This window comes from Peromyscus maniculatus, chromosome 10 (assembly GCF_049852395.1).
Source record: "Peromyscus maniculatus bairdii isolate BWxNUB_F1_BW_parent chromosome 10, HU_Pman_BW_mat_3.1, whole genome shotgun sequence".
NCBI classification, from domain to species: Eukaryota; Metazoa; Chordata; class Mammalia; order Rodentia; family Cricetidae; genus Peromyscus; species Peromyscus maniculatus.
In genome coordinates this window covers 70,906,840-70,932,531 of record NC_134861.1, presented here as the reverse complement: position 1 = coordinate 70,932,531, position 25,692 = coordinate 70,906,840, and the positions used below count along the sequence as shown (strand labels likewise).

At 44.4% G+C, this 25,692-nt stretch overlaps 1 protein-coding gene across 2 annotated transcripts in view; it reads right to left on the bottom strand.

The window, feature by feature from the left end:
* The window catches only part of Kit (KIT proto-oncogene, receptor tyrosine kinase), a 78,569-nt gene that overhangs the window by 17,182 nt on the left and 35,695 nt on the right, over positions 1-25,692 (bottom strand). For both annotated transcript variants that reach the window (XM_006979721.4, XM_006979722.4), the window contains exons 4-7: positions 24,323-24,459; positions 19,533-19,701; positions 14,688-14,877; positions 12,616-12,731 (exon numbers count right to left, since the gene is read on the bottom strand). In XM_006979721.4, the coding sequence (XP_006979783.1) occupies positions 12,616-12,731; positions 14,688-14,877; positions 19,533-19,701; positions 24,323-24,459 (612 nt within the window). The remainder of the gene's footprint in view (positions 1-12,615; positions 12,732-14,687; positions 14,878-19,532; positions 19,702-24,322; positions 24,460-25,692) is intronic.

Genomic DNA, 25,692 nt, shown 5'->3' with positions numbered 1-25,692 from the left:
ATCAGCGTTCTCAACTTAGACTCCTTGCCAATAGGAGTTCAAGCCACTCTACCTGCCTGGACCCTTCATGTTAAATGACGGGCAATGGGATAGATACAATTAGGAGTTGTTGCAGACAAATAGAAGCTATCCTCTCCTTTAAGGATGTGCAAGAGGTGGTGCTGATGAAAGAGTTGGACTGCTATCCTTACAGGAAAGTTAAAAAGCCATAGTGAATGACAGTGTGAGCATCTAAACCTTGATTTCACAAAAAACACAGACAGAAAGCGGGAAGAGGAAACTAGTCCCATGGCTTTGTTCATATATATTATCCACAGCCTGAGTATAATCAGCAAAAACATAAATTGTACCAGCGGGAAGACTCTAATTTGGCAGTCCTGTGTAACTACAATAATCAATTGATATTCAACAATTTCAAAGTCTTGAAATTATTTCTCAAGTGAAAGGAAGATGAACTCCTACTGTACGGTTCTGATGGCAATATCCTCGAGGGCTTCTAACCCTTTGAGGATGAATGTGGTTAACAGTCAACATCCTGCAGGTAGAGATGGTCCCCTGCGTCACTGGAGACAAGCGCAGGCTATAAGAACTACACAGGGGTGTAGTGACAATCCAAACTGATCAAGCTTCCATCTGAATCCTTCTCTTAACTCTCTTTCTTCATCTATAGAAAGGGCATAATGGCGACCATCCTGCAGGGTGGTGAGTAAATGTGACCGAGCACGTAAAGAGTTAAGAATGAGAGCTGTTGTGATATCCCATCAGGTAAAGATTGCCACCAATCCCGACTATCTGAGTTTGATTCCTGGGACCCACACAGTGGAAGGACAGACTCCCACCAGCTGCCCTCTGACCTCCATGTGTATGCTGTTGTATTCACACACTCTTATTTTCACAAGCATGCTGGGGCATATGGCATGCAAATAAGTAAATGTGATAGACATCTTTTAAAAGAACCAAGAATGACTCACAGATGATGCATTTGTTATTTTTACTATTATTACTGATTTAGTTGTTTTCTATTGGAATGCTATGCTCTCCCCCCCCCCCAATTAAGCAAGTTGGTTACAGATTAAATGGACAATATTTACCACCCTTCATTCTCCCTTTAATGCTCTGAAAATTGCTTCTTTAAGACAGTGTGACGACAGTGTGTTTTAACCTGAAGGCTGGGATTTCAACATCAATTACACACGAACTAATAAGAGCAACAGATGAGAGAGGGAAAGACTGACGGGTCAGAAGCTTAAGGAGTTTTGTTTTCCTGAAGGAAGTAACAATGATAAATGACATCTCGGCAGGACCACTGCTCTTCTGTAGAGCACCCCACCTCCTCAGAAGCAATATGGGTTGGCAGGGATCGGTGTCCACATGCATGACACACCCACCTGTCACTCAACCTGGTCCTGCTGATGGCAGGCCATTTGGCAAACACCACAAAAGAACCACTACTTTCCAAAGCCATCCTCAAGGTAGGAGCATCCTTGAGAATTTGGATCTAATGCCAGCTTTCACAAATAGAGCAAGAAGACGTGCCATTATCTTGCGAAAGCATCCATCTGGCAAGTTTCATTTAATTATCACGAGCAACTGTGGGATCAGGCTGAAAAGTAGGGCACAAAACAATAGTGGACTCTGAGGAGAATGCTATTTTGCTGGAGACCACAGCAGCCATACGGTGGGTCCCTCTGGACTCAGCTCAAGAGTCACCCTCCTTTTCTAAGCCACCCCACACTTCTTCCAAGCCAAGCTCTATCTCCATTCCTGGGGCCCCGAGGAACATCCGACTTTGTTATTCAAGCTCATGCTTTGCCTCCTTCATCAGACTTTCAATGGCAAGAGCCATAGGTTAGACTAATGGCGTAGGTCTGGTGGCAGTAGACACCCAGTAAGAGCTAGGGAATGGATATGAGACCACCCAAGGGTGATCAATGTCGTAAGGAGATAACTGGAATCTAACTGTGGCTTTCCTGGCCAGGAGACCTAGTCCCCTTACTCTCAAAACAGAGAAGCAAGAGACAGGGAATCTACATGTACACCTTAGACAGGTGGAGTCTAAAAAAATACTGACATTAACAATGAGTAGGGAAGTCTACAAAGAGGTGGCGGAGACGGCAGGACGCAAACATCTCAAACTCATTAGCTGGGTCCACTGATTTTGTCCCTCACCCTTGCTTAGGGCCATCATGTCCTAAGATGGACAACAGAAAAAGAATTCTTAAACGCTGAAAGGGCACCTTATGGCATTAACAGGGCTGACACTGGCTAAGAGGCATAGGGATTGTTTCTACTTTATTCTTCCAGCCTTTGTTTTTTAATCATACAGTGAACATGGAGCCAAAAGTGAATGTATAAAACATTTTTAATTAAAAAATTGGAACGGCTCAAACATGCATTATCAATTATTCTTTGCTTTAGTGACAAGCCTTCTAGCGTGACACCTGGTAGCAGTTACATAATGGCTGGCCGCGGCCGGCGATGTGGTCTGACTGGCCTACTTGCTCCTGGGTTGGTTAACTGAGGAGGTTTTGGTGGTTGTTTTTAAAGCTGCTATCCCAGGTGGGTCATTACCTGAGGCTAGCTGAATTGCTTTTGTCCTGCCGGGCCTCAGAGGGCCCTAAACCTTAGATGTGCATTAGGCTTTCTGAGACACCAAATGAAGATTCCTTCTCCGACCCCCAGCTTCTGTAAGCCAAAGGGCTGACCCAGCACTTTGTGTGGTTTTTGTTGTTGTTTTGTTTTGTTTTTTAAACAAAGTATCTTAAAGGAACCCAATGGAGGCCAGGACTAGAAGGGGCCAGAGAAGTGGCCCACAGTTCAGAAACACTAGCCCTGAAGGTGCACGTGGGGACCTATGAGTGAGGGCCTCCTCCAATTTTGTCCTCCTATTTACTTAGTCCCAGCCCTGCCCTCAGTATTGGTGGTGTGATACCTCATTCTGAAAAGGCTAAGTCACACTGGTCCAGTGTGGGATGTCCATGGCAGGTTGTATTAGGAAAATGTTTAATGCATAAAGAATGAGCTAGGTAGAACTGATTGCTAAAATGAAAATCTGAGCTTATCTGCATTTTATAAGTGGCTCAATGCACCATGTATGGCATTAAATATGCATTCCACTGCTAAAGATACATAACTCTGCAATTCTCCAGGTTAAGTCAGAGCTGTAGTTTCTTAGACATTCTGAAATAAGTAGGATATCAAATGACACATTCCCTAATTCCTCCCAAGTTGGGGTTTTTGATAAGCCTAAGAAGTGTCTAAGTTACATGTTTCCTGTGCAGATTTTTTTTTTTAAATAGCCTTTTCCATTTGAAAAGCATTGTAGACTTAAGCCATCCGGTATCCTCAACAATGATCAGCTTGTAGGCAGTAATTTGTTAATGTAATGTGAGAATTTGTTGCTCATGCAATTAAAATCCGAAACACTGATTTACCCCGCAGATTGGTGATTTTGAAAAATATTCTTCTCAGCACCATCAGGTCCATGTGGAAAACAAGAACAAAATTAATTTTAAGAATGCGGTACATAGAACAAGAGTTGGCGGCTAGCACCAGGAGGCTCCAGGCACACAGCAGGAAGCTGGGGAGACTCGCCTTCCATTCACCTCCTGCAGGGGAGTGGTTCTGAGTAGACCTTCTCTGGCCCTGCCCACCTTAACCAGCTCCCGTGCCCAATACAATTTGCCCGTACTCTATAATCAGCAGGAGGAGGGGCAGACTCCAAATAATACAAGGCCAAATGGGAAGTGGTCAGAAGGATGGATTTTTGTTTTTACAACTCTGGGTTTGCTGGGGCAGAATGGTGATGCAGTAGCCATGTTCAACAATCTGTCACCATTCTAGCTGGGTCTGGATAGAAGCTATATTCCTGTCACAGTATTGTTATAATGAGAGGGAATGTAAACCAGCCTCAAACAGCAGTATAAAATAACTGTAGCTGATTTAAAGAAAAAATAAATAAAAGAAATATTATAGGCATGTGTTACAGAAATCCTTAGAATAGATATTTTGGAAATATATTGCATTTTGTCCCTTCTTAAGGATATCTAAAAACTGGCAAATGGGTACTTTGGCCTGGTCTCATCTAGCCCAGGCTGACTTCAAGTTCCCTATGTAGCCAAGGATGACCTTGAACCTCCTGCCTCCACCTTCAGAGAGCTGAAATTACAGGAGTACACCACCATGCTCATTTATGTTGGGGAGATCAAACCCACGGCACCTCCATGCATGCTAAGCAAGCTCTACAAACTGACTACACACACCACCAACCCCCCAAAATAGGCCATTTTAAATCAGAATTTTGTCCAACAAACCACAAAACTTCAACTATAGTCTCCTATACCCAGATATTTCCAACGCAGAACTCATTTTAACAACCAATGCCACCTTAATGAAGTGGTATCCCCAACTAGATGATGAGTTTTATTTATTTTTTTTTATTCAAAAATCTTCTGGCCTTTTTAACTACTTAAAATTTTTTTTTTTCTTGATCCGTTGGCTGCTCAAACCCAGTGACCACATGTGTAGTTTTCAGAATCCCTGTTCTAAAAGCCATCAGAAAGAGCCCCTAGGAGCTGGGGAGAAGGCTCAGGGGTCACGTGCTTGCTGTGCAAGAGTAAGGGAAATGCGACTAGAGTTGGGAGCCCCAGTACCGACTGGCGGCCCCACCCATAACCCGGTACGGAAGCCAAGACAGGGGCTTGCTGGTTACCTAGGCTACTGCGTCAGCAAGCTCACGGGTCAAGGGAGAGACCTTGCTTTAATAAGGAAATGTTCAACCTCTGGCCTCTACACACACTTGTCCACCTGCATGTGCATACAGATGGGAACATGCAAACACACATGCCTAACGCCACACAGACAACTAAAGAAACAGACAACATCAAAACCCTCCTGGTTTCAAGATGGAGCCCCCAAATAGCGTCTCCACTTGGAGGAAGCCTGCTTCAGTCAGACTCCTTAAGCTCAATTCCCGGACCCTCAGTGCCGCGTAGTCCAGATGCGGGCCAGGCCGGGGCCCTGAACGCCCATCACAAACCTATGCGCTCTGCCAAGACGCACAGGCACAGGCTGAAATGTCATTTTTCTACTCTGCAAAGTAGGTAATTCATTTTGCCACATAATTCAGAGGATATTGACATAATGCCCACAGAAAAATTATGTACCTATTCTTGGATTAATTTAAATTCCCGCTGAAACAGAGGCGACCCTGCATCCATTTATAAACGAACAAGGCTAATTTGATGTGAAAACACACCTGGCTCAAATGAAAAGGAAATTTCCACACAGCAGAAGGTCCACGATCTAAAAGGACTACTCACGCTCCTGTCGGGAGGGGTCAGGGGGCAACGTCATTGAAGTTTATAGTCACACACTCAACCTACTTCTTGGCTTTCCCACATTTAATTAAAAAAAAAAAAAAGTTAGACCACATGAGGCACCTAGGTAATACAGGGACCCAGGAACCCAGGAAGGTGGCTGCATTCTCCAGAGGTCTGGCGTTCACAAAGACACTGTCAGTAGCGTCACACACACCCCAAGACCCATTACCTTATGAGAGGTGAAGGAAAGGAATGACGGACATTGGAGCCGAGAAAGATGTTTAGAAGGACATCTATTGCCATCTTTTTTCAGAGTCAAAGGGCCAAGTTCTATGTCAATGGCTCGTTTCCACACGTTTCCTTCCAAATTCAACATCTCTAGCCATTCTAGTATCCAGAGATTCTCTTTCTCTGGAGAGATTTTATAACGTCACATCAAGGGGCCAGTGAGATGGCTCCGTGGGTAAAGGCACTTGCCTCCAAGCCTGACAACCTGAGTCCAATCCCTAGGAGTCACATGGTGGAAGGAGAGAACTCACTCCCTTAAACTGTCCTCTGCCTTGTACACGCACAGCGTGGCATGGATGGATGTACGTGAGCGCCTGCGCGCAATGGAAAACAACTGTTAAAAAAAAAAGTCACATCAAAACAATACTCGGTCTGAGTTTAAGAGACAATAAAAACAGATTCAAGTACGGCCCGATCTCAAATAAATGTATGAAGTCTCCTAATAGATTAATGTGAAGACCAGCAACTATTTTTTACATAGATTAACTACCACACTGAAGACAACCTGAGAATTAGTCCTTAATTTAGAATGGTCCTGAGAACTGACAGCGTGTGGAAGACATAAGAGCATGAAGCACAATGACAGATGGCAACTTCCTAACTCCAGGCACTCGGGCAAGGTCACTCCTTCAAGATTAAACAAGATGATTATAAACTCCTGACAGGTTCCTTTTAAAAACTCAGCCACATCATTTTAGAACTGTCTTACTCTATAATGTCTCAAAATCGTATCAGATGTGGGCTTAAAGGAGTTATGAAAGATCTGTACAAAGAGATACCAAGGGGAGGCTGTGGAAGAATATTTTACGACTTGAAAAGATATCCTCAATACATCTGTACTCAACACTAAAAAGCCAGGATACGAAATAACACAATCTCATCTTGGTTAAGATTTATTTATTTCATATATATGACTGTTTTGCCTACATGTATGTATGTGCCCCAGGTGTGTGCCTGTGCAGGGCAGAAGAGGGAAACTGATCCCCTGCAACTGGAGTAATGGATGGTTGTGAGCCATTATGTGACTGCTGGGAACCAAACCTGTGTCCTCTGCAAGAACATCCAGCTGACAGCCTCATATAAATAGATAGATAGATAGATAGATAGATAGATAGATAGATAGATAGATAGATAGATAGATAGATAGATAGATACACACACACACGGTCTAGAAGAAAATTAAAAAATAAGGGATATTAACAATGGGAAGTAATGAAATATAAAAACAAAAAACTTTTAAATGGTAAACATAAAATTTGTTTTTCATTTTTGCTTCTTGATACATTTTCTGGGTTTACCAAACCTAACTTTTGAGGTAAGAAAAGCTTGAATTTAAAAATACATAAGTAGATACATTCAACTACACTGCAGGACGGCCTGCATGTAAATCACACAGCATACCCAATTTGCCAACAGCAAAGGTGGACCTGGCAAGCCAGCCATCTAGACCGCTTCAGACCGCCTGCCAGCCATCTGGGTCGCCCAACTGGCTGGAATCTCAGGGTCCTTTACCGGTGTGAAAGCAAGAAGTCTTGCCTTCAGGGACAGCTCAGTGTGGGGCTTGGAGTCTGCGCTTGAAGAAGTTCCTCATGGAACAAGACAGCAAGGTCACAAGCATCGGGTGCGTTCCAGTCACCTGGGAAGCCCCACAGCTTCCAAGAAGCAAGTCAACAGTAAGGACATCCACGAAGGACCGCTCTATTTACGGTTTCAGAATCCCAGCTACTAAGTCCAGGAGCAAGCCTCCGAGCAGCACTAAAAGGCAAAAGCCTTTCAAAACAAAACCCCACAGAGAAAGGCATGATGGTTTGTTTGGACACCTACTCATTTGGAAAATCTTTCACCCCCACCCTTTTTAATAGAAAACAGGGGTGCTGGGCATCCAACTCAAGAGGCAAGCCTTAGGCTTCAATCCCAGTAGCCAAAAACCAACCACTGAGGAGCAAGAGGAAGACAGACACAGACTCTAAGTGCTAAGAGGTGGGAGGAACTTTCCAGTTATGGAAAGTGTTCTCTTAGCTTTGCTGTTCCTTGAGGATTTCCTTCAAGGGCAGGCTTGCTCCAAGCCCCCAAATTGAGCAGTCCTTGAAGGCAGGCCGCCATTCTCGTTCCACACTGGTAAAAAAGACCCTGAGATTCCAGCCAGGTGGACAACCCAGATGGCTGGCAGGCGGTCTGAAGCCATCTCCATGGCCGGCTTGACAGGTCCACCTTCGTTGTTGGCAAATGGGCTTGCAGGCTGTCCCACAAATAGCTGCTTCCACCTAGCGAGGCTCTAGCCATCTGTAACTGGATTTATCGATTGATAACCCCAAATACAGCCAAAGCAGTCTGGACTTTGCGGAAGTGGTCAAAGGGGAACTTTCTCATCAAGAAGCATCATTACGGGTGATTTATTACTTTGGCTGATTTTGGTATATAAATGATCATGTGAGCACCAAGCAGGATGTTAATTATTTGATGCAGTGATTTAGAACTAATCCATTAAAGAACATTTTCTTAACTTGTTTCTGGTGCCCGGTTCGCACCCTTCCATGAATGGAGTGAAGCTGTTGGTGGCACTGAGAGTCAATGTGGTGTGGTCCAGCCATCACTGTAGACTCCAGTCACGTGAGCTTCACACAAGTCGGCTCTACAGAAGCATCCTGAGGAAGGTGAGTCCTCCTTTCCCTCCCCGATCCCTGTGGACCTCAGTAGCCCTCCCTCATGGCTGAGGTCTGTCACTGAAGGGAATACCCTTAAGACTGGAGAAAGAGCTATCCAGGACCCTTTGATACAGCCAGGAGCTCCTGATAAGCGATGCAGGCTGCCCACACAGCTGGCCGATAGAATTTTTTCCCAATATCAAGAAGATTCTGGGAAAGAGTAGTGTCTTTGGAGTAAAGTTTGGAGTTTTTTACAATTACACACTTCTCCTCAATTTTCATTTGCAAGGGAAATACATCACCATTTCCCCCCAAGGGCATCTAACTTTTCAGAACTAAGAATTTGACTTCTACATACACCTTGGGCAAGCACTCCCAAGAGGAATCACAGTAATGCAAATTCAATGGGGGGAAAAAAACGTGTGGCTTTGTTTTGTTTTAATGAAAACTCCAAGTCTCCTATATAAGGGATTGGCTCCCTACCCCCCACCACTAACTATACTAAAATCTACATGAGAAAATTTCAGAACGAATGGACTTTTCAAGAATTGAGACCACTGCAAATCAAGGACTTACATTAGCATTTCTTAGCACTGAATCTTGTAAGCAATTACACATCAGTGTCACTAAGTAGCCTGAATTTCTGTGCTAACCCGGTGCATTTATTATCTTGACTTTCATTAATTCTAATTTTTGCAGTACATAATTCCTTTCCCCCTGGAGGCTAAGCTTATTTACAGAATAAACCATGCATAGAATTGCCCATAACTGTCATCGTTACCCTAGGATGTCAGAATGGACACAATGATTCCCAGAGTTTCGATGTTTAAAACAGTTTTGTTTGGCTGTTTGTTGGAGACAGGTTAAAACACAGCTCAGGCTGGCCTCAACTCACCACATAGCTCAGAATGACCTTGAACTTCTGACCTTCCTGCCTGGGAGTATAAGCACTTACCACCACGCTTAGGCTTGGCTTTATGCAATACTGGGGACGGAAGCATGACAGGGACGCATTTTACCAACTGAACAACATCCCCAGCCCTTGATTTTAGCTTTTGATTTTAAGTCCACCGGAAAAAAAATCAAAAAAATAAAAGAAAGAAACCTAACCCATAATACTGTCAACTGTAACAGTCCAGAGCAATTGCGACATGCCTCACAAGAGGTGGACAGTTCGAACAAATATGCTCACTGTCAAAGCCATTTGTAAATTCAATGCGCCTTGTGAGTGGAATGAATGGCTTTTGTCAGCTTAGCATTTGCAAGAAACTGACATGAATGAAAAGGCTTCCTGAAGAGTTTAACCTGGAGGGCAGAGCCCATTGCGGGTCCTCCACACACCCAGCGGGATGAAGCGGGCACTCCATCCATGGCAAGGTGCTTGCTGGGGAGCCCCGCCCTAGACAAGGCCTCCCCTGACAGGGGGAGATCATGTTGGAAGCTGGTGGAGTTCCCCAGCAGATGTGGTTGTAACTGACCCTGCCTGGTGGGGCAGGGCAGCCTCATAAATCAATCGGCGGCCATTCTAACCCCACCCCCAGAAAAGTCAGAATGTACTGCAGTGGTCAGTACTGCAGTACTCAGTGTCTCATGCCCCAGTGGCAGCTGGCAGCTGGCACGCTGGGAAAGAGGTCTCTAAATGCCCCCTCTGGCTGAGAGGCCCAGTCAAAAAAATGACACGATGAACTTCTCGATGTGTTCCATGGAGCATGCTCCCCTATGATCTGCTGCCGCTGGTCCACAGGGGAGAGGCACAGGAACACATGAGTGGCATTCGGAAGGAGCAATCTGGTAAAACGTTTCTTATACCTGTGAAACCTGACAAAGCCTTAGGCACTGTCCACCGGTTTCTTCGCTTTGCTTTTCTGTTAGCTGGCTCTTACTGTATTTTTGGAAACACTGATCTGCAATGGATTGGGGGTCTTGGAGCAGGTAGGTGGGAGAGGCCTACTACACTCGGAATCAAGTTTTGCATGAACAATTTGCACATTATGCTTGCAAAAAAACTGATTTGCCTACTGTCGTCTCTTAAATTAGTTGAATATTAAGGTTTTCAGAAGTAGGTAATTTTGCCCATGTGTAATATATTAAGCTCCCTTGATTAACATCTGAATTAATCTAGAAATATTTGAATTGAGGGCCAATGAGATAGCAAATAATCAAAAACTGTTCTGGGGAACAGAAATATTAATTAACATTTCCTTTGGAAAGGAGGAGCTCTGTGGTCCAGAGTTTGGGATCATTAGCTCCATCCCACAAACCTTCCCCCCACACCCAAGGAGGTACAGCGTTCATCAACAGATTTAAAATGCTGGGGCGGGGAAGGGGTCAGCCACATAAAAGTACACATCATAGGCATGTGACCCTTTCCCCCCTTGAGACAGGGTCTCACTGTCTAAACCAGGCTGGCCCTGAATTCACAAAGATCTACCAGCCTCCATCTCCCAGAATGCTGGATCAAAGGCAGGCAGCCATGACGCCCAGTTCAAATACATCCTGGTGCTTGAGGTGGCTCATCTTGGTTGTCTATCTGACTGCCTCAGGAATCAACTAAAACCCAAAGCTGCTGTGCACTCCTGAGAGGGATTTTCTTGATCAGATTATTTGAAGCAGGAAGAGCCACCCTAAATCTGGGTCTTCTTCAGGATTCCAGGAATCCTCCTGGCCCTCAGCGCCATATTGGGACTACTGAGACATTCAGCCTGGTGGACTGAATGAGACCGCCATTGCTGGACTACAGTGACAACATTCTGTAAGCCAATCTAATTCCGTGTGTGTGTGTGTGTGTGTGTGTGTGTGTGTGTGTGTGTGTGTGTGTTCTAGCAGGTCTGTTCCTAGCACCCTGACGGATACAGCCTCTTCACCAGGAACCACAATTCTAGAAATGCTGATACAGCTGAGCAACTCTAGGCTTCAATAAAAAAGCAGTCCAGAGAAGACCTTTACTAGTTATTTCTCCTTAATAACAAATGGCTCTGACCCCACCCAACCTGCTGTCATAGCAAGGCAGGGGCAAATATATGTGGGATAAATAGACATGAAACCATGGCGGGTAAGCTGCTCCAGCGGCGGGAAGAAGCTCCCCTGGCCGCCCCGCCCCTCTCCCACCCATCCACAACCCCCTTTAGTCCAGCCCGCTGCCCAGTTCCTGAGGTTTTTTTGTGGGGAACTATTCTGGTTTGATCTGAAACATCCCCAACAGGCTCATATATCCGAATGGTGGATCCTCCCTGCTGATGCTGTTTTGGGGGAGACTGTGGAACCTTTGGGACAGGAGGCATGGCTGGCAGAGGAGGTCACTGAGGGTTGTTGACTGGCTTCAGGCCTCAGTTCTCTTCTTCCCGATTTGTCATAAGGTGAACATGTTAAGGTGCAAGCTCCTACAGCCACAGGCCTAACCCCACAGACATGCCCTCGCCGCCAAGATGGGCTACTTTTCCTGCAAGCACAAACCCCAACCCCCTTCCCCTCAAGCTACTTTTTCTGCATTCTCTTGCAACAAGTAGCTAACACAGGAAGGCCCCCCTGCTGTTCCCCCAGACCCCACACACCGAGGATGGATAACTCTAACAGTCACTTGTTTATTGGGCCACCTTCTGGAACACACTAGTAGGTACCATGCTGTTATTCTTCCTTATCAATGCAGGCAGGACCCAGCGCAGAGCCAAGGAGAAGCCCTTCACTTGGCAGAAGCTGCAGCCGCAAGGACTGACTCCTGTCCGCTCGGCCTCCACCTCTGCTTAGGGATTTCTCTAAGAACCACAGCCGTGCAGGACTTGGTGCTGAGGTTCCCATGACTACAGACAATTGCCCCCCCCCCCCAACCACTTGCTGTCTGCTCACTCGGTACTCCTAAAGTACTCAGGAGTAACCCATCGAGCTGGGTCAATATCGCATTGATCTTAGTGGGAGAGCAATCTAAACATAAACGGTATATCACAGCCTGAAGAGCAAAAGGTCTGAGAAGAGAAAACTCCCGGCAGGCAGGGCTTGACAGTATCTCTCCCCCACCCAATGGCAAACCCCAGCTCCCACTCAACATCTGGCATTCCAGTTCAACAATCAATAATAATACACTTTCTCTTAAATCCTAATCGCGGCCTCCCCGGCTCCCCTGTTTACTTCAGAGGCTGCCCTCAGAAATTCACACTTCTACAAGGTCATGTGGCCAGTGAAATGTCGGACAGGGAATCGGTTTCTCTTCTAACCACCAAACCACGAGGTCTTTGTTAAGGTCAAAATTATCATGAAACATTATTTACAGAGTACACAAGAAACGCAGCTCTGCAGCTGTTATACACGCGAGCTGCGGCGTGCAATAACACAAAATAAAAAGATAAGGAGTCCTGCAGTTTACTCACTGTGCACATAAACGTTAAATGTCACGGAGGCGCTGACATCAGAGTTGGACACCAGGAAGGTGTAGGTGCCTCCCTCTGTGCCTTTTAATCTGGTCAGATGAAGTTCGCTCACATATCTACAAGGGAAGGACAATATATCAACCCCCTGTGGATAGTCTGTCCTAAAATCCAAGTCTCTGTCACTGTTTCTACTTGGAAAGAAATGCCTATTTGGGGGGAAATATCAATGACTCACTTAATTCAGTGTTAACAAAATACACACACACACACACACACACACACACACACACACACACACACACACACACCATGATATTTGGGACAAAAACCTGCATGTGAAGACACAGAACTAGGCTAGCCAAACTTTTGGGGTCACTGTCCCAGGCTACCCTCATGACCACTTCCTATTCTGCCCACACTGTAGCAGTACCTTGAGCTCTGTCCTGGGGAACCCTGGCTCTGCACACACCCTCTATTTTCCTGTCGACTCTTGGGGCCCTCGGGAGCCACATAATAATGACTCCCCTCCACCCACTGTCAGCCGACCTTGCTTCTGTCAATAATGCTATCTCTTGGTATTCTTTTTACTCCCGGACTTCTTTTCCCAGAGTCCCCTGCAGTATTTGTTATTCAAGCATCTGCTGTACTCGGGGACCGACAGGATGACTGTGAAGACGGAATAGCATATAACCCTCGAGTTAGTGTGAGCTCTAGATGGATAGATCAGCTGGGCAGGCCGTGACCACCTGACCGCGCTCAGTGGCCTTGGTCATTTTCCTCTTACCGCTCACCTCACAGCCCGCTGCTAGGGCAAACTTTCTAATCTCAACCTCCCATGCAGGTGCCTCTGTGTCCCTGTGCCTCGTCTATAGGCCTGTTTCCATGTGCCCTCGGACCCATGTTGTGGGGGCAGTCCATCACCCCTCACATCTGTAACCTTCCCCCAAGGGTCACCTTGAATGTCCTTACTCAGCAGCTTGCCTGTTCCCTCACAGTTTTCTCTCTGCATAAATCCCATGCCACTGAACTCCTGTCTCAGGTTCAGCTTCTAGGGAACTGGGCCTGTGGTAATAATTCCTTTTTAAACAAACACACACAAGATCCCAGCCTACAAGCGTCTACCTCGGCCACTCCTCCCATACCTGGGTACTTCCCAACTCCACCCTCTTCAGCCCAACCCTCAACAACCCAGGCTAGCTCATCAATTCACTTGTGTTCATCCAACCGTCAGCAGCTCCTGAATGGAGTCACAGAAACTCAACCCAGTTCCCAGCCCCCTATTGGTCATCTGATCTCAGTCACATCGCTCCATGCTTCTGTGCCTTGGTGTCCTCGTGTACAAAAAACGGGAGAATTGAGAGAGCTCCAGAGCCAGCGGGGTGAGTGGGTAAAGATGCTTCCAACCCAGGTACCCGAGTTTGATTCCTGGGATGCATGTAAAATGTGGAAGGAGAGAACTGACTCCCAAAGGTGGTCTCTGACCTTCACACGTACTTTGGGGTGCATTACATTACTGCACCATTACATACCCACACCATAACAAACTAAATTTTAAAAGATTAAGTGCTACATCTAAGGTTTGTGCTGATATATGTAAGGCATATACAAATTAGGTATTAATTAGTACTGCTCCTATTGGAACTATGATGTTTTGAGGATCTAATAAGAGATCTGATAGTAAAGAAAAATAATTGATGACCTAGCCCAAAGCTTAATAATTCATAGCTGCCCTCGGAGTTTTAATAAAGTTGTAACAATACTAATTTTCCTAGCTTCCTAAGGAGAATTATTGTGTCCTAAAGATAGGCCAGTCATTGCTTTGGGTTACCCTTAAAACTAAGAGAAAAGTAACTCCCACTTTCCAAACGAGAAACTGAGTCAGCATACATCCGCAAGTGTGGCGTGAACATTCTAAACCCACAACGAGATGGAGTCCTCAGCTGAGGACGCAGAGGTAGCTCTAGGTAATGTTTCTTCATGGGGCATCTTTCCATGCGTTGCTGGTCATCAGGCCAGGCCCTGCTGGGAAGGCGGCTGGGAGAGAGAGGGAAGGGCACTAGTTCCTTTCTCACCTGATGTTACTTTTGTTATCCGACTTGAGATAATCTTCCCCCTTGTTAGCGGAGGTCATGTTCATGTATATCCACTGCTGGTGTTCAGGTTTGGGGTAGGCCTCATATTCCACAACCAAATCCACATTTTCTCCCTCGTTTACAAAGACTGTAGTATTCTTCACGGGGAAGATGTTAATGAATCCTTTATCTGTTTGTAACAGAATAAGACAACAATCAATATTCACAACCAACAAGAACACACAACGTCACCTTAGGATCACAAAATGGGTGGCTTCCAGTGTTGACGAGCACCGAGTGAGACGACTTGTGAGCAAGCCATGCGTTGACCTCTCTTTGCTCGCCACATCATCCTTGGATGAGAAGGGCACACACCGAAGTCCCTGCCTTGTATACTGCTGTTATCACTAGCAATTCCCTAGAAGGGCCTCTCCAACCACTCACCTCCATGCTTGTGGGGTACACGTTTCAGGGTATTTTACTAAAATAGCCCCTATCTAGATCCAGAAGAGTTACAAATATAGTAAGAAAGTACCACGGAACAAGGCTAGTATGAGCTCTAATGTGTGATAAAAATGCTACAGAAGATATCATTGTGTATCTGAAGAAGATGAGAGTTGGCCCCTTTCAGATCACATGCTGTCACACCATGGGCCATCAATCAGACAGCATCTTAACATGAAAACCGGACTCTCACCCCTAACGGTGAGATGGGGGGAACGGGGGGGGGGGGGGGGGGGTGATGGTTTTTGGAAGCAACTAAAGGACAGGAAAGGGCAAATCTGAATTAAGGTAATGGGAAAGAGGACATAAACTAAAACCGGAGGGGGGGTTGTTTAGCTAAACCAGTCATTAAAATGTGAACAGCACTTTCCATTTATTAAAAATAGCTAAACTAATTTAAAATAAACCCAAGAAGCTCAAGTGCATTCAAAGAAGCCCGGCGAGCCACACACGACAAACTGGCACACTCCTTCTCAGAACCAGTTAGCAATCGAGATTTTCTTTTTTTAAATGATCTATTTTTAAGTCTAAATCCTATCATTTCCATTTGAGAACTCTTCTTAAAATGGGTTAGAGATGTACAAAGTGCTATTTGCACAGGTTACAATGACTCTTGAAATGACAGAACATGGGCGAAGTAAATAATGCAGTCTTAGAAATGGTTACATAATAACCCAAGAGCACCTGAAAAAGAGCAATAAACTAATTGCCCGGTATTATTTTTATAGCCACCATTTAGGGAATGCTTACTACATGCCAAGAACTGCCCCAGGCACTTTAGCACACATTTTGTTTAATAATTACGACATTTATGCTTACAGTCATTCGGGAACATAGAGCTGTAGCCTCTAATTTATAGATGAAAAGCGGGTTATGGGTTTTCTGTGTATGTGTGTGTGTGGTATTTGGTGTCTGTGGAGATGGGACATGCACATCCAGAGTGTGGAGATGATGCCTGTCTGTCAGGCTAGACCAACACTCCAGGTGCTCACTCATCACGGTCCACCCTACTGCCTTGGGACAGGCTCTCCCACTAAGTCAGAGAATCACCATTTCAGCAAAACTAGCTGGCCGGGGAGCTCTCAGGATTGCCCGTCTCTGTACCCCAGTATCGGGGGCTACAGTCTTGCTTAGTTTTTTTACGTAGGTAACTAAGGATTTGAACTCACTTCCTGAGGTTTGCAGAGCAAGTGTTCTTATCCAGTAAGTCATTCCCCAGCCCCAGGTTAAAGATTTAGTGACCACTCCAATTTATAGGTAATACTTGTAATCTCTAATTTATAGATGAAATAGATGATTTATATTTGGATCCAAAGCCATGTAGCAAAGTCTAGTTTTGAACATAGGTCTAAGAGAAGCCAAGAATGGCCTCTTTTTTTAGTCTCTATCCATTTAAGTGAGAGAGAATAAGAACATGAATAAAATTGTATGTATAATGAAAATTCATATACAAAAATAAGCAAAATACTCAAATCTTTAAAAACAGCTACATCAAGTTAAAGTTTAAATTTTATTCTATTTCATTTTCAAATGCTTAAGATTAATTGTAAGTTTTCACTAACTTTGTAGTTATCTACATATACACAAGAGCTTGTCACTGCAGTTTTTAATGCTCTCTGGTTGCCGATAGGTTCAGGATCAAAAACACAATCCAGTGTCCTCTCACTACTGAATCAATTCGAAAGGGATTGTTTTCAGCGCGGAATGAAAAAAATATTCCAAAATAAAAAACTGGAGTTGGAGCTGGTCCTCTCCTAAGGTCAGAATCACAAACAACATAACCCTGCCACTCTTTATGACAAGGAGGGGTTGTGGATTGTTTGTTAGATATTGCTATGTTAAAAGAATAAACGCTGCCTCACAGATACCGCACAAGATACCGCACAATGAAAAAAAATTCCATCGATACCACAGAGCAAATATGTAAGTGGTCCTGGGTTTTCTGTAGTCTACCTTGCTCAATATAGGTTTTATGATTTGACTATAAAGAATATACCCCCAAAAGGCCCATGTATTAAAGGCTTGGTTGCTAGCAAATGGGCTTGTAGGAAGTGATTGGATCATGACGATTCTAAGTTCACCAATGGGTATCCATTGCTAACTCTACTGATGAATGGGACGGGGGAAGGGGCTGGGGGGGTGGTTAGCGGGCAATAGGTCAGTAGGGGGATGCCCCTGAAGAGTCTGTCTTGTGCCTGGCCTTTGTTGGCTTACTCTCTGCCTCCTGACTGCCAGACGGTAAGCATCTCTCCTCTGACCCCTGCTCCTGCCATGCTGTTCCAGACTTGCCTCAAGTCTCCAGACCTGGAACCACAAGCCAGGACTCTTGGCTCCTTGGAACTGTTTGTGTCCGGTGTCTTGTCATAGTAGCAAAAGGCTGACCTAACACAACAGGACTATGTTGTGTAGTGGAATAAATCTTTAAGTTTCTATAATGTAAGAATTATTAAGACTCTGCCTCAAGTACCATAACATAAAGAAGGAACTCTAAACAAACTGCTATGTTTGTTTTTGTTTTTTTTTCCAAGTACTTCTGCATTAAGAAACTGGTGGTACATTAACTTTTAATCAGGTTCAAACTCTATGTCTGACATTCCCATAAAAATCTGCCTCTTCTCATCTCCAATGCTGTGGGGAGCTGGAGGCTGTTTCTTCTGAGAGGAAATGCAGAGAAAAACTGGGGTAAAAAGCGAAGCAGCAGGGCCCCTAACCCCAAACCAGGTCAGATTCCTTCAGCTCACACCACAAAAAAAAAAAAAAAAAAAAAAACACCAAAAGGTAACTGTGGGAAATGGTGGGTATGTTCACTCGCTTCAACCACAGTAAACTTTTTATGATCTATATGCAGCCCTGTAACATCATGTTGTTAGCAGAGTCCCCAATTCTTACTCTAACGCCCGTCCCATGTTGGATCCAAACCCTACTCCTGGCGTTGACAGAATCATCCTGCCATTGTCTTTTCCTGTTCCTGTCCCACCACGAGTCACTCCTAACCCACGACAAAACCAGATTCGGATTTCACAGCCACGGGGCTGGCTTTCCAGTCACACATTTCTAATTCTTGGAAACTGATGAATGGATTTTTGAAATCCGATTACATACAACAATATGTTCAAAACATCCTTACTAATAGCTTTCTGGAGCTGAAGAGGATATATCAACATGCTCCCTAATCAACTTAGCAAATTAGTGCTTATGGAGTTTAATATTTTAAAAGCATAGCCCTCTATTCAAATTAATAAATGGCTCACGATCACATTCGGGGACAGAGGAGTACACTTTCTGTGTGAGGACTCTATAATTATAAGCGAAGTGTCTTCTCTGTTGAGAGACTTTCCATTAGAACTTGGGCAGAAACACCACATTTTTTATGACGATACTAAAGGGGTTTTTAAAAAAAAATCACAGAGCTCTGTTCCATAAATTACTGAAATCTGGGGGTCAGGGGAGATGAAAACAAACAGTGCGTTGCTTTATTATTCCTTACAAAGAGGAGTTTCACCGTGCTACATGGGTGTTATCCAAAGCAAGCAGCAGGAAAATGGTTGCAATAAAAAAGGCATGAAGAGATACATAACTTTATATATTAATTACAATAAAGACTCAAAGTTTTTAAATGCACAAAAACCAAAAAAACCTATGAATAAAATAATTTTGGGATAATTATTATTAGTCTGAGTAAAACAAAAACAACGAAGAACCCACGATGTGCTGCCTGGGAAATCAACGCTTGTGGAATTCCCAGCATTGGGAAGAGCAGAGCGGAGCAAACATGGCGGACCTGGGGGGGCAGAGAGCGCCACCCCCCCCAGGACCCTGCTCTCACAGAGGCTCTCCAGGACCAGTGCTGCCTCCTGAAGGCCTGAGCCATGAAGCTACAGAGCAGTGAGGAGCAAAGGGGTTGGAGAAGCCCAATTCAGCACAAACCGCAAAGGGACCAAAGGCCATGGCCAACACAAGACACCAGAAAGACAGAGAAATACTCCAGGCATCTCAGATGCCTGACAAAGAGCATCTACGGTCATTCCCAAGCTCCAATCTCTCAGCGAGGGCTGCAAGGTGAGGAGGGGGAGGGGGAGGTGGGAGGGCAAAGTGACGGGTCTGCACTTGAGTGACAGTTCTCTCCACTGTCCTCTGGGGTAAACTGGTAGGATCTGGTTTGGTGTTCTTCTGGCAAGAAGCTCCAGGAAGAATAATCATTCATTCCCTCATTCATTCATTCTCTGGTAATAAATTCGACGCATCGGTTCTTAGAATCCCATTTGCATGAAAAGGAAACCATCTAGTAATTCCTCCTTTCACTATTGCCGGTAATTTATACATTCCCATAGAGATATTTACCTACTACTTTCAAGGTTGTTGTGACATTTGCTGATCCAAAAGTATTATTGGCATAACACACGAACACTCCGGAATCATCGACTCTTACGGAGCTGATCGTCAGCGTCTCCTGGCGTTCGTAATCGAAGTCCCCCCGGTGCCAGCTACTGCGTCTCACCTGGGCTTTGGTCTGCGGTTTTCAGAAGGGGAGGAAAAAAAAAAAAAAACATCAAAGATTACCATATAATTTATATTCAGGATCTTTCCTAAATTAAAAATAGCAGCAATTAACTTCTCCATATTAGCATTCATTATACACTACTGAGGAGGAATAATAAGACGTCGTGACAAGGCTGTCACTAGGCCCCTTCATATCACAGGATTATATTGAAAGATAGTCATTATGAATGATTGGAGGGAAAATGAGAAAATTCATTCCAAGTTCTCCGCAGTATTAGATTTTAGGAGTCACCATGGAAGAAATATTACAGAATACTGACATTTCATAATGAGTCAGCACACTTATGTCCGATGAACATTTCCTACCCTGCCCACCCCCCCCCCCCTTTGAGACAGGATCTCCATGTAGCCCAGGAGAGTTTCTAATTCCCTATGTAGCCAACAAGGATGACCTCGAACTTCTGAGCCACGTGCCTCCCTCCGTCTGAGTGCTGGGATCACAAGCCCAGGCCACCCTCAAGTGCAGTTTCCATTGTGCTGTGGATTGAACCCAGGGTTTCACACATGCTAGGCAAGCAGGCTCAGCTGAGTAATGTGTGTGTCTAGTGACGGAAAGAAAACATATAATCTCCTTCTTAACATTTAGTATCTTCAAAAGTGAAATGAGAATCGGAATCAAGACAGCTGACTCGGAGGTTCACCACCACAGTCAACAGCCCAGTCACATTTTCTTAACTACCGAAGGGATGAGGCACGTGACACGTACCAGACCACATCACAAAGCAGCATTGGAGCAGGCCGACCCGGGAGGACCATGGCTCTGCTCTTGTGACCGCACTCTGGTGATCTGTCTGCAGACCACTCATGGGGAGATGCTTGCATAGGAAGTCTCATGGGAAAACTTTAATATAGGCAACGCTAATTCCAAATTTGCTGCCGTGTGCCCAGATTCCCGTTACAATGGAGAAACAGCATCCACCAAAGAAAACAAGCAAGTGGGAGGTGATACCCGGCTACACTGCCCCAGCAGGGCGAGCCCAGCAACTGGTGCTGGTACCGGGAATGATGCTGGAAGGGAGCTGGGTAGGACACACGGGTCCTCAGATCAGCTGTGTCTAAGAGACAAGAGGACAAAAGTTCCAGGATGTGATGACCGCCGTCACCCCTGGAAACAACATGAGCATCCATCGGGTCAACGTCACAATAAAGATTATGACTGCATAGGGAATGGGAGAGATGCTTCTTTTACTTAGAAAGCACAGAAAGGGACAAGGTAGCTCACGTCTGTAGCGCCAGCACTTGGGAGCTGAGACAGGCCGACGGCTACAGGTTCAAGGCCAGCTTGGGCTACAACAGTGAGGAGCTATCACTAAGCATCAGTCTTAAAACTGCCACCAAGTGAAAGCGCATGCCTGCAGGGAAAAGGCAAGCGAAACGAACATGGCAAGCGTGTGAGCCACCTGCACCAATAAGGACTAGCCACTTGTGGCCACGGAGCATTTCAAATGTGGCAGTTGTGAATCCACATAAAATATAGCCCAGATTCTGGCTACTCAGTATTATCTAAAATGCAGAATACGCCGGGCGGTGGTGGCGCACGCCTTTAATCCCAGCACTTGGGAGGCAGAGGCAGGCGGATCTCTGTGAGTTCGAGGCCAGCCTGGGCTACCAAGTGAGTTCCAGGAAAGGCACAAAGCTACACAGAGAAACCCTGTCTCGAAAAACCAAAAAGATGCAGAATACATCATTAACAACTTTTATGTTAATTTTAGTAAGAAATGATAGTATTTCATATTACTGGGTCAAATACGACGTTAAAAATCCCTTATTTCTGGAATGTGCCTACTAGAAGTTTTAAATGGCCTGTGACGGTCACGTTATATTTCTATCCTATCTACAACATTGCTAACTACAAACACAGACAATGACTTTCTTTCTTTCTTTCTTTTTTTTTTTTTCCTCGTATAATTTAGTTTAAGAATTTGTCTTCGGGACTGGCAACTGCAGGCCTTACAGAGGCAAAGCAGGTGCTCTGTTACAGAGCTAACACCAGCCCACCATGTTTGGAATCCTGTTCCATTAAAACGAGCATACAGAAAAGTTGATGGCCCAAGGTCTAATAAAAGGAAGAGAATCTCTGTGGCCACTAACTGGCTGTGAGCTCTTGATCAAGTTGAAGACACAGCTGGCCTTGGCCTCTGTTTCTAAAAGGTCTGAGCTAACAAGAGGGCTTTGAAGACCTTCCCCATATGGATGCTACAGATCCCAAGCTATCCCTTCTAGATGTTTCTAAGTGGTAAAAATCTGTCATTTCTCTGCATAGGATCACTATCAAAACAAAACTTTCTGACTTCTCTCCAAAGCCACGGTAACAACAAACAGATGGAACACCACTTCCTACTAGGGGCAGAGAGCCCCCAAAAGGGTGCTCAGCACAAACTCTGAGATGGCCAGGGCAGAACAAAACAGCTTGGTCAAAAATGATGTTCTGGGGCTGGAGAGATGGCTCAGAGGTTAAGAGCACCGACTGCTCTTCCAGAGGTCCTGAGTCCAATTCCCAGCACCCACGTGGTGGCTCACAACCATCTGTAATGAGATCTGGCGCCTTCTTCGGTATACATAATAAATAAATAAATCTTAAAAAAAAATCCTATTTAAAAAAAAAATGATGTTCTAACAATGCCCTAAGTCAAAGATCATAATTAGCATCCCACCAAGCTCAGAAGCGAAAGTGAATAGAAATGTTAGCGTTTGGATAGTACTAGGAAAGCCAGCCGAGATGAAAACCATTCTAGAAACTCCAAGACTGAGGCTTGAACAAATAATCACAGCCACTCTGAAGATCTCATTGGATCTAATTTCTCATGAGTGAAACTTCCTCTAAATGGTCAGGATCAAACATTATGGATTTTTTTTTTTAAATAATCTGATAGTGCTAACAGCATTCCAAATTATGCCAAAGGATCAATAAAAGATTCATGGTGAACCCTGGCAGAGGGCCAAGAGTCCCATCTGCAAGTCACACATTGCATGCTGTCTGCACATGATTTAGTTTTCTTTAACCCTTGGAGGCACACACTGGGATCTCCCCAAAGAGTTCCTAACACTAAAGACTTGGTTACCATCACCAGTGGGTTAATTGGGAATGGCATGCAGGACTCCTGGGAACCCCGGCTCAGAACACAACCACCTGGGGCAATCGAATTTCTCATCTTAAAAGGGGTAATTTTCAAGTATACACAGGCTCAAATACACACACATAGTCTAAATGGTTCTCTCATCTGAAATCAAGGATTATAGAAAGCCAATTAATATGGGATTGTGCTCTGTAAGGTTAGCCCAAAATCCATACAGAAGCTATTATTTTTATTACATTAGATGGTCTAAAAACTAAAACTTGTTTCTCTGAGGCATTGGTTTAAAAGAATGAGCCTCCAGTACAATCCATTCTCCAGGGCAGTGGCAGGCTTCATAGACGAAGCAAGATATCATCCATCAAGGTCTGCACAAACACCATCATTATGCAGATCACCATGGTTATGCGTTTAGCACAAGGCTCTTTATGCAGGCATGAAATTGCCAATGTTGAACATTGGCCAAGAGGAGGAGGAAGAGGAGGAATAAAATGTTTTTCTTTTTTTTTTAACACCTCACATTCCCATATGTCAAATGAAGAGGAGCTGCTGATGGCTAGGTAATCATCTCACTAAAATTACTTAAAAATAGAAAAGAAACTACTCAATCAATGGGAATTTTAATGCAAAATATTAGGAAAATTAAGCATTTTAAAACCCTTGTTATTGAGTTATTGAGACCCAAAAAAAAAAAAAAAAGCCAAAATAAAGTAGCCATATAAAACTGTCTAAAATGGGTTAGAGAGTGCCCTTGCTTAGCCTAACACCTTTGGGTTCAAGCCTTAGCACAGGAAGAAAAGAGATTGGGGGGTGGGGTGGAGTACCTGGCTAAAATTTATTTAAGATATGCCCAACACAGCATCTGACATGTAGTGGGCATTCAATATGTATTTGTCAACTGAATGAGAACATCAACATGTCTAAATGTTTCACATTAAAGATAACCAGTTTATTAATAGCAAGTAAAACAAACAGAAAACCATTACCAACTTAATCTCAGGTAACCAGCCTCAAAGGAGGAAATCTGAGCTGCACAAAAAGAGAACCCCATCCCCAGTCATTCTTTGGGGATCAGAAGAGTTTTGTGGGCCACACATGACACTATTCATCCTTCGCAAGAAGAGGGGAGAAGGTTGCTGACCACCCTTGTATCATCTGGCCTCACACAGACAATATTCACCTGAAGGTTATACAGTTATTCGTTTGTTTTGTTGTCTTTTTAATCTCCTTACTAAAGTCATTTTTTTAAAAAAGTGTTAATAACCCGAGGCTAGTGCCCACTCTTTTCTCAAAATACAGTGAGGATGTGGCCGTTATTTGCCACTAATAATAAATGCCTATGTTGTGTAATATATATAGCATGGGAACACACTCTAGCCAGCTGCTAACAGCCATGTCTACCAGCAGAGTCACCCACAGGCCAGTTTCGTAGAGAACCTGTACAATCTCCCACGCGGGGACAGCCACAAACCATGAGGAATGAACAGAGCTTCTTACCTGAGTGTTCCCCTTTATCCACATTGAGCCCACGGAACTAGACACATCTTTGATGGTGCATGTCACTGTAAATTTGTCCCCTTCCCTAAGGAGATGACTTGTTTCAGACACAGACACAGCTGGAATAGCTTTGATGGCTAGAATTAAAAGAAATAGGTACCTGAAGTCAGTCGATTCGTTACAGCATGAATTTTAACTTCTTTCAGTTAAACACGCCTTCTTTTCTTCTCTTTTGTGTGTGTGTGTGTGTGTGTGTGTGTGTGTGTGTGTGTGTGTGTGTGTGTAAATGTATGCCATGTATGGGTGTCTGAGAAAGCCAAAAGGAGGGCATAGAATACCCTGGAGCTGGAGTGATAGACAGATGTAAGCCACTCAAGGTCAGTGTTGGGATTTGAACTGATCTTGTGGAAGACCAGCAAGCCCTTTAATTTCTGTGTCACCTCTCTAGGCCCAAACTTGCCTAGAGGTTTTCTTGACTGTGCATAGCTCACATTATATCATTAAATAACATACAAGACACAATACATACTAACCTATCTGTATTGCTTGCATATCTAAGTATACCATCAATCATTCATCTCACAAGTATATTCATCCACGCTGAGTGACAAAAGATAGGCGTGTCCACTAGGAGATCATAAATACTTGCTTGTGGCTTTTCCTATCAGGTGGAAGAAGCTAACACAGTGAAGCAGATGTAACCCTTTACCTGGAACACACTTGATGATTTCCTGAGGACCTAGCCTACAACTAAAATTATTCTCCTAGCCAATGAGTCTCTTTCCTATATATTATACAATCACACCTTGCTTATTTCTGAAAACTCCGGGTTTTAAATAATGAAAATTCCCTTCATTTTAATGAATCCAGTTTTTCAAAAGCGGATTAAAAATGCTCATCGGTTGAATCCCAAAGTGAGGCTGAATTAGATAATCTCAAATACAAGGCCTAGTTTATCTTCCGGCTACTGAGAGGTTCATGTGACGCCACAGTAAAGTTCCACGGGTTGTGGGCACTTTCTTTCCCAGAGCTTGAATGGCTTGGGAGTGCATTAGAAATCAATCAGCTAAAGGAAAAAAAAAAATCAGTCACTTGTCCACAGCAAATAATAAACCCCTTGTTGACTAATGGCAAATTAAATCTTCCCATTGAGTACGACACTTAGGGCAAGCATGTCGCTTTGGGACGCCCTAATCCACCAAGTTTAGTGACCATCTTAGCCAGCAACAGCCATGAGCCATGGACCTATCACTCTGGGGGGAGCCCACCAATGTCCGGCATGACATTGGAAACTGGTAACCTTCCTAGACGCTTGTGTCCTGATGCGCTTGGCTAAGGGGGAGGAGAGAGGTTGGCCCCATGAACTGGGT